Source organism: Thamnophis elegans, chromosome 11 (assembly GCF_009769535.1).
Source record: "Thamnophis elegans isolate rThaEle1 chromosome 11, rThaEle1.pri, whole genome shotgun sequence".
Classification (NCBI taxonomy): domain Eukaryota; kingdom Metazoa; phylum Chordata; class Lepidosauria; order Squamata; family Colubridae; genus Thamnophis; species Thamnophis elegans.
The window spans coordinates 69,212,660-69,228,209 of NC_045551.1; the positions used below are offsets into that span (position 1 = coordinate 69,212,660).

The following is a 15,550-nucleotide window of genomic DNA, read 5'->3' on the forward strand; positions in this document are numbered from 1 at the left end:
TGTACGACCAAATTAAGCCTCAAATTACTATAGCTAAGCAAGACATTTGTTAAGTGAAATGTCCATGGAGGTTCTCACTCAGCCAGGTCATGGTTATGCCAAAGGTGTTTTTCCTTCCTTCCTTCCTTTCTCTCTCTCTCTTTCTTCCTTCCTCCTTTCCTTCCTTCCTTCTTCCTTTCTCCTTTCTTCCTTCTTTCTTTCCTTCCTTTCTTCCCTCCTTTATCTCTCCCTCCCTCCCTCCCTCCCTCTCCAGCAGGGGACTAGAAGACCTCCAAGTCCCTTCCAATTCTCCCTCTCGCTCTCGCGCTCTCTCTCTCTCTCTCTCTCTCTCTCTCTCTCTCTCTCACACACACACACACACACACACACACACACACAAACACACAAACACAACACACACAGAGAGAAAAGGGGGGGACTTTTCTTGCAGACCCCAAGCCAGTGGTGAAATTCAATTTTTTTACTGCTGGTTCGGTGGGCGTGGCAAGGAAAGGATAGTGCAAAACCCCCATTCCCTCCCCACTCCTGGGGCCTGCAAGAGATGGTATTTGCCTGTGGGAAACCCAGGGGGTTGGACTAGAAGATCTCCAATGTCCCTTCCAGCTCCTATTCTATTCTAGTCTAGTCTAGTCTTTCTAATTCCATTCCATTCCATTATCTTCCCTCCCTGGCTGCCTGCCTGCCTGCCTATCTATCTATCTATCTGTCTGTCTGTCTGTCTGTCTATTTTGAAAAGGGGCTACAGTGCGGGGCTGTTGCAAACAGCTTCCTTCCACCCCTCTTCCCTGCGGAGTATCCCCCCCCCCGTCCGCTTCTGCCAAGGCCAGGATCTTCAAAAAAAAAAACCCTCGCCAAAGCTTTCCTCGTGGCCCCTTTTCCTTTGCACCGAGACCGGAGGCCGCTCTCCCTTCCAGCTCCAGACGCCCCTGAGCGCCTCCGGCTGGCTTTTGTGTCTTTGTGTATATTGTTGCGTTGCGGCACCTGCCCGCCGGTCCCCGCCGGTCCCCGCCAGCCCGTCGTCCCGCGCCGGGCGAGGGAATCCCGCCTTGACTCAAGGTGGGAATTCCCCCCGGGCGGGTGACGTCAGCGCCTTCGTGCCAAGCGCGCCTCTTAAGCGGGGAAGCGCTGCGGAGCTGCACGGGAGCGGCCAGCCGAGGGTTTGCAAAGTCCCACGGGGGCCTGCAGCGCCTTTCTCCGCCGTAAGTGGCTCCGGGGCCTCTGGGCAACCTCCGGGTCTTGGGGAGGGGGTCTCTGGCTGAGTCCCGGGCTCCGGGAGGGGAGAGAAAGCCGTTCCTTCCTGACCCTGGCTTTGCCAGCGAGACCCGACCTCTCCTGCATGCGGAGGAAGGAGAAAGTTTGCAGCTGGGGGTTGAAAGGAAGAAAAACCTGCTGCTTTTCTTGCGGACGTTTCATGGCCCAACTAGGGAACAGCATCAGTGCTAGAAGGGAGTAGAGTTTGCAGAGAGGAAGATGAGGAGGAAAACTGGGGGCTCCTTGATGTTCTCTGTGCTTGGCTGTTTTCTTGCAGACGTTTCATGACCCAACTAGGGAACAGCATCAGTGCCAGAAGGGAGTAGGGTTTGCAGAGAGGAAGAGGAGGAGAAAGGGAGGAGGAGGAGGAGGACGGTGGGCTCCTTAATGTTATCTGAGCCTGGTGGTTTTCATGCGGACGTTTCATGACCCAACTAGGTAACATCATCAGTGCCAGAAGGGAGTAGAGAGGAGGAGGAAGAGAAAGGGAGGAGGAGGAGGACTCTGGCCTCCTTGATGTTATCTGAGCCTGGTGGTTTTCACGCAGATGTTTCATGACCCAGCTAGGGAACAGCATCAGTGCTAAAAGGGAGTAGGGTTTGCAGAGAGGAGGAGGAAGAGGAGATCTGTGGGGTTCTCGGTGCTCTCTGAGCCTGGTGGTTTCCTTGCAGACGTTTCATGACCCAACTATGTAACATCATCAGTGCAGAACAGTGCAAGAAAACAACCAAGTTCAGGGAGCAGCAAGGACCCTCAGGGGGTCTTGAATGGCATGCAACTTTGGATTGAGTTGCAAAAGCGAGCTTTTAAGGAGGAAGTTGATGGAGGCAGAAACCTGGAGGCTCAGCCTGTCACGAGATCTGCAACAATCACTTCTTAGTTTCTTAGCTAGACAGTTTTTTTATTATGCAAAACAATGGCTCTGAGTTCAGCTGAGAGAGAGAGAGAGAGAGAGAGAGAGAGAGAGAGAGAGAGAGAGAGAGAGAGAGAGAGGGAATAGACACTCATACACACAGCTGGCATGAGACTTTTCTTCTTCTCCACTAAAGGTCAATGTGTTAAGTTGGTCCTTGACCAGCCTAAAGAGTCAATCAATGCCTTGCGCTTCTGATGCATTAGAGATCACAGTTCACATCATCCCCACCAGGATAACCAGCTAGTGGTTATGTTGTAGGGATGATGTGTCATCATTTTAATATATCCAAGTTGCATCCTTTCTCAACAGTCTGGAATCAAAGCAGAAGTGCCCAGTTCAGTCTCCTGCCATATTTCGGTGCACGCATTTTATATCTAACTTTCGCTTCTTATCAAACAAGTTTCGCATATGACGCATTGCAAACTCGAAGCACGCATGCATGCAGGCATACAAATGAGTCACTGGCTGTTGTCTCTGGTGCTTCCTCAAAATAGTTGTGGGTCTAGTGTAGAACCTTGGAGCCAAGAGTCACTTCTTCATGGAGTGCTTCTGCGTGGTTTCGACCAACAGTGAGTAAATGAGCTTGGATTTCAGGGTTTGAATTTGGAATGAAGAGAAGTTTATTTTTTTGCATTCAGAAGTAATGGAGGGAAGATCATTAAACAGATCCAAAGCTAGAAGTAAGGAGGAATTTCCTGACAGTGAGAACAATTAACCAGTGGAACAGCTCGCCACCAGAAGTTGTAGGTGTTCCAACACTGGAGGTTTTAAAGAAGATGTTGGATAACCATTTGTCTGAAGTGGTGTAGGGTTTCCTGTCTAGGCAGGGGGTTGGACTAGAAGACCTCCCTTCTGACCATATTATTCTATGTTGGTAAGGCAGGAAAAACACTCCATTCAACTCTGAACTATTCTGAGCAATTTTAAAGTTTATGACTATTGTTTGTTTATGCTTCTCTGCTCTCATCACCACTGCTCTCTTGAACCACTATGGCACTTGTCTATAAATTCAGCTCTTCACAATTTTATTTTTCTCTCACTTTCTCTCTCCAAAGGTTGGAGCTTTCTGAAATATACAACCGCTCATATCTTGGTGCAGTGATCATTGGGAGAGAAGAGAAGAGAAGAGAAAGGGAGGAAGAAAAAAAGAAAGAAAAAGAAGAAGAGAAGAAGAGAAGACAAGGAGAAAAGAAGAAGAGGAAGAAAGAAAGAAAGAAAGAAAGAAAGAAAGAAAGAAAGAAAAAGAAGGAAGAAAGGAAGGCCTGAAAAAAGGAGAAATCTGAAAGAGGAGCGCAGGAATTTAAAAAAATAATAACAATTTTATAACTTCAAGCTGCTTTCCAAAGGAAAATCCTAGAGCTAAACCAAGAAAATAAATAATTACAACTCAGGGACAGCTTTCTAAAATAAAAGGCTGTCCTTTATTTTTTTTAAAAAAGGGGAAGGGGGAGATGATGGATGGTCACTCTGCCTCTCGGCCACCAATTCCAGCCCTCTTGATCGATCTGTGGCACTTAGAGCCGGAGGCTTCCAATCGAAAGTTGGTCTGTTGCTTAATCGAGATACTCGACGCCATGCGCAGGAAAGACCTCCGGGGGTCTTTCCCCCTGTTGGGTTTTTTCCTCTGCCGCCGGACCCCTGACCACGCAAAGAAGGGCCAAGAGCAGATGGAGGCAGCCTTGGAAGGTTTACATTGCTGCGAGGTGGTGGGTGCCGAAACTTTTGCTGCGGCCTTATACGCCGTGAAGCAGAAGTTGGACGAAAACGGCGTGGAGAAAATCACCCTCCTCTTGTCCTGGCAGAGAAAGTCCTTGGTGAGGACGTACATGGAGCAACTCTTCACCAAACTTTACCAGTATGAGTTGGTAGAGCTGCCGATGGGCTCCAAAGAACGGCTCTTGAAGAAATCCTTGGAATCGGGGGGCAAAGAAGGACCGGACGTAGATCCCGAGGTGGAAAGGATCCAGGAGGAAATCAGGCAGTTTTTGGGAAGTCTTCCCAGCCTGGAAGGAGACCTCACCATCCTCACATCTTCACTGATCCCAGGTAACATGGGAAATATTCATTCATTCATTCATTCATTTTGTATCCTGCCTTTATTATTTTTGCAAATAACCCAGAGGTGGGTTCCTACCAGTTTGCACCAGTTCGGTAGAACCGGTTCGTCAAATCTACCGAACCGGTTAGAAGAGGTTCCACAAGAAAGCAGGCCACACCTACAGAAGAGGTTCCAAAATTTTTTGAAACCCACCACTAACACACACACACACACACACACACACACAGAAAGAGAAAGAAAGGAAGAAAGAAAAAAAGAAAGAAAAAGAGTGAGAGAGAGAGATGAAAGAAAAAAAGAAAAAAGGACAGAGAGACAAAAGAAAGGAGAGAGAGAGAGAGAGAGAACACATGGCCGGCAAGACACTCCCACCAGGTCACATGGCCAGCAAGCCACTCCCACAAAGGAGGCCACACCCACAGAGTAGGTTCGAAATTTTTTGGAAACCCACCACTGAAATAACTCAAGATGGCGAACATAGCATGCATTTATGACAGTTTATTTTATTTTATTTATTTATTTGTCAACAAGGAAACAAGTATGAAAACACATGGAATAAAACGGCCCAAACAAATGGATATAAATAAGTGAAACACAGCCATTTGCACATAAAAAGAGCCCACATCAATGGGGACAGTAGGAGAGGGAGGGTAGGCACCCTGGTGGGCTTATGCATTATCTATTACCTATCATTTATCTACTGCCTGTATCTAGCTCTCATTTATCCATCTACTGTCTATATCATCTATCATTTCTATCTACCGCTCGTATCTTAGCTATCTATCAGTTATCATCTGTGTCTGTCTGTCTATTTTATTTTATTTTATTTGTTTGTTTGTCAACAACTACAAGGAAACAAGTAGGAAAACACAGGGGGAAAAACGGCACAAATAAATGGATATAAATAAGCGAAACACAGCCATTTGCACATAAAAAGAGTCCATATCAATGGGGAGAGTAGGAGAGGGAGGGTAGGCACCCTGGTGGGCTTACGCAGGCCCCCCTTAGGGACCTCTTAAGAAATGTGTAAGGTTCACGGTAGACAGCTGAAGGTCAAAGGTATGGAGGTTAGAGGAACTAACAACACTTAACAACTAACAACAACAGTTGCAGTGACTTGGGGGGGTCACACAATCTCATTTTGCAAACTTCGGACAAGAAAGTCCATGGTTGAAGTCCGATTCACTTACTTACTTCTAACTGAGCTGCAGTAAATTATTTAACAACTGTAAATGGGGCAAAATTCACTGAACGGCTATTTTGCTTAGCAACAGGAATTTTGGCCTAAGTTGCATTCATAAGTCAAGGATCTGTCTGTTAACTTTTAGCAAGGTTTTTTTTTTTTAACGGCTTGTAATACAGGAAGAAACGAAAAGAAACATAGGGACCAATTATAATAAAAAACAGACGCCTGAGCACAAATGAACAGAGGTAAAAAGAAAAAAGAAGAACGCAAGAAAAGAAAAATAAATGTTGAGAAAGATGTACACGAAAGCAAAAAAATTCCACTGTTAACCATCCAGCTAATCCCTTCTAACTCTTAAGAGATATTGATCAGATTTTCCATAGCATTGATGATAAGTAAATGTCTTTCTTTGTAGAAAGCGAACGCCTGACTTTATAGTTTCAAATCAGATAAACTTTCAGTAAACTTTTTACTATAGCTATATAGTAAATCCAACTCTTCATGCTTCAGAGATTGAGTTCTCTGTAAGGATATTTTTTTAAAAAAAATGCACCTTAAAAATGTAAGAAAACTTATGCTTATGCCCTGAATATAACTGCTTTTTTTTTCCCTTTCGTGTTTTAAAACTTTTTTTTTAGAACATGTTTTCCTGCATGGATTCACAACGAGAACCGGAGGCATCTCGTATGTCCCAACGCTGAGCTCTTTAAATCTCTTCAGCAGTTCTAAGCGGCGAGACCCCCCAGCTGTGGTTAAGGAAAACCTTCGAAGATTATCCCACCAAGCTGGATTCAACCCAGATATGTATCACACCATCAAGGTGAGATCCAGAGGGACTAAGAAGAAAGCTTCCTAGGTTGAACTGTGGGGGGCCTTGGTCCTCTCTGAGCTTGATGGTTTTCTTGCAGACATTTCATGACCCAACTAGGTAACACCATCAGTGCTAGAAAGGAGGGGGGTTTTGCAAAGAGAAGGGAGGGAGGATGACTGTGGGGTCCGTGGTGCTCTCTGAGCTTGGTGGTTTTCTTACAGCCATTTCACGACCCAACTATTTAATATCATCAGTGCTAAAAAGGAGTGGGGTGTGTGGAGAGGAGGAGGAGGAGATCTGTGGGGTCCTTTGTGGTCTCCCAGATTGGTGGTTTTCTTGCAGGCATTTCATGACCCAGCTAGAGAACATAGCAATAGCAATAGCAGTTAGACTTATATACCGCTTCATAGGGCTTTCAGCCCTCTCTAAGCGGTTTACAGAGTCAGCATATTTGCCCCCACAGTCTGGGTCCTCATTTCACCCACCTCGGAAGGATGGAAGGCTGAGTCAACCTTGAGCCAGTGAGATTTGAACCGCTGAACTGCAGCTTAGCAGTCAGCTGAAGTAGCCTGCAGTACTGCACCGTACCCAGTGCGCCACCTCGGCATCTTCAGTGCTAGAAAGAGCTGTATATAAACAGAGAGTAAATCCCACTCCCTTCTAGCACTGATGATGTTGCCTTGTTGGGACACGAAACGTCTACAAGAAACCCACCAAGCTGAGACAGCACCAGTGAGCCCACAATTCCCTTCAACTGGCCCACTGGAAAATGGGATTATTGTTTTTGAAAGTCCTAAAGGGGATATTTGGACCCAAAGAAAGGAGTCCAGTATTTCATAGGGCCCCACTTCTCTGGTCTGTGAACAGGTCAACCACGCCAGTGACGTCTGGGTGATGGGGAAACCCCAACCAGAGAGCTACGATGGGATCGTAACTAATGAAAGAGGCATCACCGTTGCTGCTCCCGGCGCAGACTGCATTCCTCTTCTCTTTGCTGACCCGGCCAAGAAAGTTTGTGGAGCTGCCCATTCAGGTAACCAAACACCTGTTGTTCTGACCCGGCTCCCAAAAACGACAAGCCCTCTGTAGTTTAAAAAAAAGGTTCCCTTTATGAGGAGCAAAATCTCTCTCTGTCTCTGTCTCCCCCACACCTATTCATCTCTGCCCCCTGCCTTTGATCCCCAGAGCTCGGGTGGGGCTTCACTAGCAGCAGTGGCTCTTCCGTCCCAAGGACCGGCCCATAGATTTCCACTGCTCTCCTCTCCTCTGCCACATCTATTCATCTCCACCCCCTGCCTTTTATCCCCAGAGCTCGGGTGGGGCTTCGCTAGCAGCGGTGTCTCTTCTGTCCCAAGGACCAGCCCATAGATTTCCACTGCTCTCCTCTCCTCTGCCACATCTATTCATCTCTGCCTCCTGCCTTTTATCCCCAGAGCTTGGGTGGGGCTTTGCTAGCAGCGATGTCTCTTCCGTCCCAAGGACCAGTCCATAGATTTCCACTGCTCTCCTCTCCTCTGCCACATCTATTCATCTCCACCCCCTGCCTTTTATCCCCAGAGCTCGGGTGGGGCTTCGCTAGCAGCGGTGTCTCTTCTGTCCCAAGGACCAGCCCATAGATTTCCACTGCTCTCCTTTCCTCTGCCACATCTATTCATCTCCACCCCCTGCCTTTTATCCCCAGAGCTCGGGTGGGGCTTCACTAGCAGCAGTGGCTCTTCCGTCCCAAGGACCGGCCCATAGATTTCCACTGCTCTCCTCTCCTCTGCCACATCTATTCATCTCCGCCCTCTGCCTTTTATCCCCAGAGCTTGGGTGGGGCTTTGCTAGCAGCGGTGTCTCTTCCGTCCCAAGGACCGGCCCATAGATTTCCACTGCTCTCCTCTCCTCTCTGCCTTCTGTGCATCCTCACATCAGGCACTGGCCCCAGCTGTTCCTCCTCTTCCTCATCAGCCACCTCCAGACCTGTGGGCTGTTGACTCTCCATCTGAGGGTTGACAGATAGCCCAGACTCCATCTGTGTGTGTTGTGTGTCTGTGTGTGTCTCTCTGTCTCTCTCTCTCTCTGTCTCTCTGTCTCTCTTTCTCTCTCTCTCTCTCTGAGAATTTCCGTAGACATTCCTCTGAAGATGTTTTGCTTCTCATCCAAGTAGCTTCTTCAGTCCTGAAGAAGAAGAACCGAAGAAGCTTCTTGGATGAGAAGTGAAACCTCTTCAAAGGAAAACCACAAAGTCCAGTTGCCTCTTGGAAAAGCATCTTTGGGACAAACCAGGACCTGGAATCATGACCGTAGAGACAGTTTCTCAGACATTACATGAATGCTTCAGTGCTTTGCTGCAAAAAGTGAATTAGGAAACCCCACAGACCGGGCAAGGCCTAAACGTTCCCTCCATTTGATAGCCAAGTTATTATATCATGGTCTTAAAACAATTGTGAGAAACGCAGAACACGTTTGTTAGGCAGAAGGCAAGAGGAATGGAATTTGGAGAAGTGAAAATAAAAACAGGCTTACGTCGGAAATACACAGAACGCCTTACATGCTCTTTCCAAGCAACACTGACTTCAGGTAATTGTAGCTTGCAAAAGAAAATAAAATATATGTCGTCTTGCAAAAGGAAGAATTGCTCTGCCCTCTGCTTCTTTTGTTGCTAGGGTGTGAAGATTAATCGCTGATCCCTGCGGTGTTTTGTCACAACTTCCTGGTTCTTTGTGTGGGGAAGTTGGTGGATGGTTAGCACATTCCGTTGCCCGGATTTTGAAAGGTTGATTGAGTCACTTTGAGCAGCTTAAAATAGGCCACTGGGAAAGCAATAAAATAGAATAACCAAGATGGTCGTTTTTCTGTACAACAGTAACCCACACCTAGAGTCCAGCATCCAGTTTTGGTCCCCACACTATAAAAAAATAGATATTGAGACTCTGGAAAGGGTGCAGAGAAGAGCAACAAGGATGATGAGGGGACGGAAGGCTTAAACACACGATGGACAGTTGCAGGAACTGGGCATGGCTAGTCTAGGGAAGAGAAGGACCAAAGGAGACAGGAGAGCATCTTCCAATATTTGAGGGGCTGCCACAGAGAGGAGGAAGGGGGTCAAGCTATTCTCCAAAACACCTGAAGGCCAGAGAAGGAAGAATGGATGGAAACAGACCAAGGAGAGATTCAACCTGGAAATAAGGAGGAACTTTCTGACAGTGAGAACAATCAACTGAATGGAACAGAAGTTGCCTTCAGACGTTGTGGGAGCTTCATCCCTGGAAGCTTTCAAGAAGTTTATTCTAGTCTAGTGAAGAGAAGAACCAAGAACCAAGACATGATAGCATCTTCCAATATTTGGGGGGCTGCCACAGAGAGGAGGGGGGTCAAGCTATTTTCCAAAGCCCCTGAAGGCCAGACAAGGAATATAGTAATGGATGGAAACTGACCAAGGAGAGATTCAACCGAGAAATAAGGAGGAATTTTCTGACAGTGAGAACAATCAACCCATGGAACAGAAGTTGCCTTTGGAAGTTCTGGGAGCTTCATCCTTGGAAGCTTTCAAGAAGAGACTGGACTGCCCATCTGTCAGAAATGGTGTAGGGTCTCCTGCTTGGGCAGGGGGTTGGACTAGATGACCTACAAGGTCCCCTCCAACTGCTATTCTGTATCTGTACATAAAATGAAATTCCTGGGGAAATCCGAATCCTCCTGATTTTCTTTTTCGAGAGCGGCGTTAACGGTTTTAAACCTGTGAAATTGGTAAAAATCTACGAGATGATGCCGGCTAGTCCTTCAGTTAACAACGAGGGTAGCAAAAAAAGACGTAAAACGGGACAAAACTCACTTAACAAACGTTTCCCTTGGCAAGAGGAACATTGCACTCAATTGTGGTCGTGACTTTTTCGCCACCTTTGTTAAATGAATCTCTTCAGTCATAAATATGAGTCAGCCGCGAAATGTCTGGATTTTGACCACGGGGATTTTGCAACTGTCCTAAGTGGGGGGAAACGGTCCTAAGTCACTTTAGGGGGGGGCGTTTGTAACTTTGAACGTTCACTAAATGAAACCGTTGTAAGTTGAGGACTACCTCTCTTAAGAAATTTTGGCTAGTTCTTTGCATAGTATGGATAGTCCTTCCTTTAGATCTGCACTTGGGGGTCACAATTTCTGTGGCTTCGTGAAGTTGTGCTTGATTGTACGTCCGTTGCTAAGGGGATCACGGCAAGTTGTTCAGTGGATCGGAAATCATGAAGCCAATCCAGCTTTTCTTCCCCCACTCCCGAGCCCCGATTTTGCTTCTCAAAAACCAGCTTCGAAAACCGACAATGTGGAACAATGTCACCTGTGGGCTGACCTGTGCACAGTACACAAAATTGTCTGCTACAACGTCCCACCTGTCAATGACTTCTTCAGCTTCAACCACAATAACACACGGGCACACAATTGATGCAAACTCAAGGGAAACCGCTCCGAACTCGATTGCAGGAAATACGACTTCAGCCACAGAGTGGTCAATGCCTGGAATGCTCTGCCTGACTCCCTTGTTACATCCTCAAACCCTCCACAGCTTCAACCTTAAATTATCTACCATGGACCTCACCCCATTCCTCAGAGGTCCGTAAAAGGGGCATGCATAAGCGCACCAGCGTGCCTTCCGTCCCTCTCCTACTCTCCCCATTTATTTCATTCCTTTGTTCATGTCCATGTTTATATTCAATTATATTTAGAGCCGAGGTGGCGCAGTGGTTAAATGCAGCACTGCAGGCTACTTCAGCTGACTGCTAGTTCTGCAGTTCGGCTGTTCAAATCTCACCGGCTCAAAGGTTGACTCAGCCTTCCATCCTTCCGAGGTGGGTAAAATGAGGACCCGGATTGTTGTTGGGGGCAATATGCTGACTCTGTAAACCGCTTAGAGAAGGCTATAAAAACACTATGGAGTGGTATATAAATCTAAGTGCTATTGCCCTTCCTTCCTTCCTTCCTTCCCTCCCTCCTCCCTCCCTTCTTTCCTCCTTCCCTCAGCCTTCCATCCTTCCGAGGTGGGTAAAATGAGGACCCGGATTGTTGTTGGAGGCAATATGCTGACTCTGTAAACTGCTTAAAGAAGGCTATAAAAACACTATGGAGTGGTATATAAATCTAAGTGCTATTGCTCTTCCTTCCTTCCTTCCTTCCTTCCTTCCTTCCTTCCTTCCTCCCTCCCTCCCTCCCTCCCTCCCTCCCTTCCTTCCTTCCTTCCCTCCTCCCTCCCTTCTTTCCTCCTTCCCTCAGCCTTCCATCCTTCCGAGGTGGGTAAAATGAGGACCCGGATTGTTGTTGGGGGCAATATGCTGACTCTGTAAACCACTTAGAAAGGGCTGAAAGCCCTATGAAGCGGTATATAAGTCTAACTGCTATTGCTATATTTACATCTGCAATCTTGTACATGTTTGACCAACTTAATTTTTTTTTTAAAAAAAAAGGTTGCAAACGGCGGATCCATCATCTTGGTTCTCGGGACGTTGCAAATATAACATGCCACAAATTTTATAGACTGAATTTTGATCACACGACCGTAGGAACCATGCAACAGTTGTCATTGCAAAGGCTATATTTTTTTTCCCCCCCTCCTTCCATATTTCTGTAGTATTATACAGTTCGGGATTTGCAGTGATGTTTTGCCCCCTCTTGCATTTGAATCCTAAAAGAACAAGTTACCTTATCGTTTTTTTCTTGTGTGTTGCAGGCTGGCAAGGCACCTTGCTAGGGGTTTCGATGGCTGTGGTTAACGCTATGGTAAGGGAATACGCTTCGGACGTCAAGGATATCCTCGTAGTTCTTGGGCCGTCCGTGGGGCCCTGTTGCTTTACGCTCCCCAAGGAATCTGCAAAAGCGTTTTACAAGATTGATCCATCCTGCGTAAGAAGCTTTGACTCTCCCAACCCGTACGTTGATATACGGAGAGCAACACGGTAAGTCAGGCACTGGAGAGACTCTAGAATAAAAGATTAGAAGAGTTGGATGGGAGCCTAGAGGTGTTCTAGTCCAACCCACTGCTCAATAAGGAGGCCTTATTCCATTCCAGACAAATGGCTGTCCTGACTCACCTTAAAAACCTCCAGTTGATGGAGCACTCACAACCTCCGGAGGCAAACAGTTCCACTGGTTAATTGTTCTCATGGTCAGGAAATTCCTTCCTTCCTTCCTTCCTTCCTTCCTTCCCCCTGTCTGCTTCTCCATTGCTTCCCTCCCTTTGTTTCCTTCTTTCCTTCTGCTTCTTTCCCTCTCTCCTCTTTGTTTCCTTCCTTTCCCTTCCCTTCCCTTCTCTCCTTCCTTCCTCTTCCCTTCTGTTCCTTTCTGTTCCCTTCTCTCCTTCCTTCCTTCCTTCCTTCCTTCCTTCCTTTTAATAGAGTTGGAAGGGACCTTGGAGGTCTTCTAATCCAACCACAGGCTTCAGCAAAACCCTAAACCAGTGATAGCTAACCTTTTTGTTGTTGGATGCCAAAAATGTGAGCGGCCGCACACAATAGCGGGCACACATGCCAGCACCCATAATGCAAAGCGCCCCCCCAATGCACATGCATGCACAACCCCCCCCTCCAGTGCCACACTGCTCTCCTGCAAGCTGACCTTGGTATTTCCTGTAGGGGACCAGGGGAAGATATTTTCACCCTCCCCAGGCTCCAGGAAAGCCTCCGAAACCCGGGGAGGGCAAAAAAATGGGCCCTACCAGAAGGCCAGAAATCAGCTGCTGCCAGATATGCCTCCATGTGCCACCTGTATGCACATGCATGCCTTCGGTTCGCCATCAGGGCCTTAAACCATTCCAGGCAAATGTGCGTTCAGCCTCTTGTTGAAAACCTCCAGTGTTGGAGCGCTTAACAACTTCTGGTGGCAAGCAGTTCCACTGGTTAATTGTTCCGTCAGTAAATTTCTCCTTAGTTCCAGGTTGCTCCTCTCCTTGGTTAGTTTCCACCCATGGCTTCTTGTCCTGGTTTATTGTGCTTTGGAGGCTAGATTGACGCTTCCCTCTCTGTGGCAGCCCCTCAAATTTTGGAAGAGTTTGCTCTGCTCTAAAATAACGTTAATTACATTAAGTACAGAGGTGGGTTCCTACCAGTTCGCACCTGTTCGATAGAACCGGTTCGTCAAATCTACCGAACCGGTTAGAAGAGATTCCACCAGAAAGCAGGCCACACCTACAGAAGAGGTTCCAAAAATTTTGGAAACCCACCACTGACACACACACAAACACACACACACACACACACAGAGAGAGAGAGAGAGAGAGAGACAGACTCACACAGAGAGAGAAAGAGAAAGAAAGGAAGAAATAAATAAATAAAAAAGAAAGAAAAAGTGAGAGAGATGAAAGAAAAAAAGGAAAAAGGGACAGAGAGACAAAAGGAAGAAAGAGAGAGAGAGAGAGAGAGAAAGAAAACACATGGCCGCCAAGCCACTCCCACCAGGTCACATGGCCAGCAAGCCACTCCCACAAAGGAGGCCACACCCACAGAGTAGGTTCAAAAAAAATTTGAAACCCACCACTGATTAAGTAATACCTGAATCCTTCATGCGTGTATGATTTTTCTCTCTGTCCTTAATATGCAATTTTCCTTGCACTGCTCTTAATGTAACTTTAGGGACCTCAGAATGTTTGGAATTGGGAGCCTCTGAAAATGTGGACAAGGTTCTAAATATCAAAGATAAGGACAACAACAATTCTTGCTAGAAATGTTGATTATCCATTTTCCCCAGTTGGGAAAATCCCCAGTGCTGTTTCATCGCAATTTTTTTGCAATGACTAATACCTGCAACATTTAGTTAGTTAGTTAGTTAGTTAGTTAGTTAGTTAGTTAGTTAGTTAGTTAGTTAGTTAGTTAGTTAGTATGCCGCCCACTCTCGGAAGACTCAAGGCGTCTTACAAATAAAAAGGGAAGGGGGAATATAAAAAATAAAAAAACAACAATTAAAAATTCAACAACATTCATGACTTAGGATGGGGCTGGATAAATTCAACAGCCCCAGGCCTGCCGGAACAGCCAGGTCTTGGTCGCTCTGCGGAAGGCCGGAAGGGTAATACTAAGGGTCCGGATCTCTACGGGAAGATCATTCCATAGGGCCAGAGCAGCCACAGAGAAGGCCCTCCCCCGGGGGGTCGCCAGCCGACATTGACCGGCAGATGGAATCCGGAGGAGGCCTAGTCTGTGGGATCTAATAGGTCTTTCGGAGGTAATTGGCAGGAGGCGGTCTCTCAGGTAGCCAGGTCCGATACCATGTAGGGCTTTAAAAGTAACGACTAGCACCTTGAAGCGTGTCCGGAGACCAATGGGAAGCCAGTGCAGCTCGCGGAGGATAGGTGTGACGTGGGTGTACCGAGGTGCACCCACAATCGCTCGCGCGGCTGCGTTCTGGACTAGCTGAAGTCTTCGAACACTCTTCAAGGGCTGCCCCATGTAGAGCTCGTAGTCCCATGTAGAGCGCATAACATTTTCTCTTGTTTTCTTCCCACGCAACAGAGTCCTCCTGGAAGCTGGCGGCATCCTACCCAGGAACATTCAAGACGACTCCATAACAGACCCAGAGCAAAACCTCACTCTTTGCACATCCTGCCATCCCGACAAGTTCTACTCACATGTTCGGGACGGAGAAAACTTTGGCACTCAAATTGGCTTCATCTCTATTAAAAACTGAAGATTGCATCCTATAAACCATGGGAACTTTGGATGAAGGCTGGTTAACTTTCCTTAACTCTAGTGACAGTTATAAGTTTCCAACCATTTTTTTTTTAAACTCCTTGCAAACTACAATTTGGGTGTGGCTAGTGAAAAGAGGGGGCAGGGGAGACATGATAGCAGGGTTCTAGTATTTGAGGGGCTGCCATAAAGAAGAGGGGGGTCAACCTATTATAGGCAGGACGAGAAGCAACGGATGGAAACTCAACAAGGAGAGAAGCAACTTGGAACTAAGGAGAAATTTCCCCATAGAACAATTCATCAGTGGAACAACTTGCCACCGGAAGTTGTGGGTGCTCCATCAATGGAGGTTTTAAGAGATTGGACAACCGTTTGAAAGGGTATAAGGTCTCCTGCACGAGCAGGGGTTGGACTAGAAGACCTCCAAGGTCTCCTCCTGTTCTATTCTGGCCTTCAAATGCTTCTGCTGAATCTTTTGTTCCATAACTCAATGAGGATTTATTTTGCCAAAAAAAGGAACAAAATACCTTCTCACCAGCTACCAACACCTAGATGAGCAGAGTTTGACACCAACGTTAACATCAGACCAACAACCAGGAAGTAAACAATACCCCACTCGAGGAATTGACAAACGAGTTAACAGTAAACAGCCCAGCCAAATAGCTACCAAGACCACTCGCAC

At 46.8% G+C, this 15,550-nt stretch overlaps 1 protein-coding gene across 1 annotated transcript; it reads left to right on the forward strand.

The window, feature by feature from the left end:
• The first annotated feature begins 3,413 nt into the window (after window positions 1-3,413).
• Window positions 3,414-15,083, forward strand: LACC1 (laccase domain containing 1). The gene is made up of 5 exons (XM_032227028.1): window positions 3,414-4,213; window positions 6,048-6,229; window positions 7,088-7,253; window positions 11,919-12,144; window positions 14,692-15,083. Exons 1-5 carry the CDS (start codon window positions 3,619-3,621, stop codon window positions 14,864-14,866), a joined length of 1,344 nt encoding a protein of 447 aa, XP_032082919.1. The 5' UTR covers window positions 3,414-3,618; the 3' UTR covers window positions 14,867-15,083.
• The last annotated feature ends 467 nt before the right edge of the window (window positions 15,084-15,550 follow it).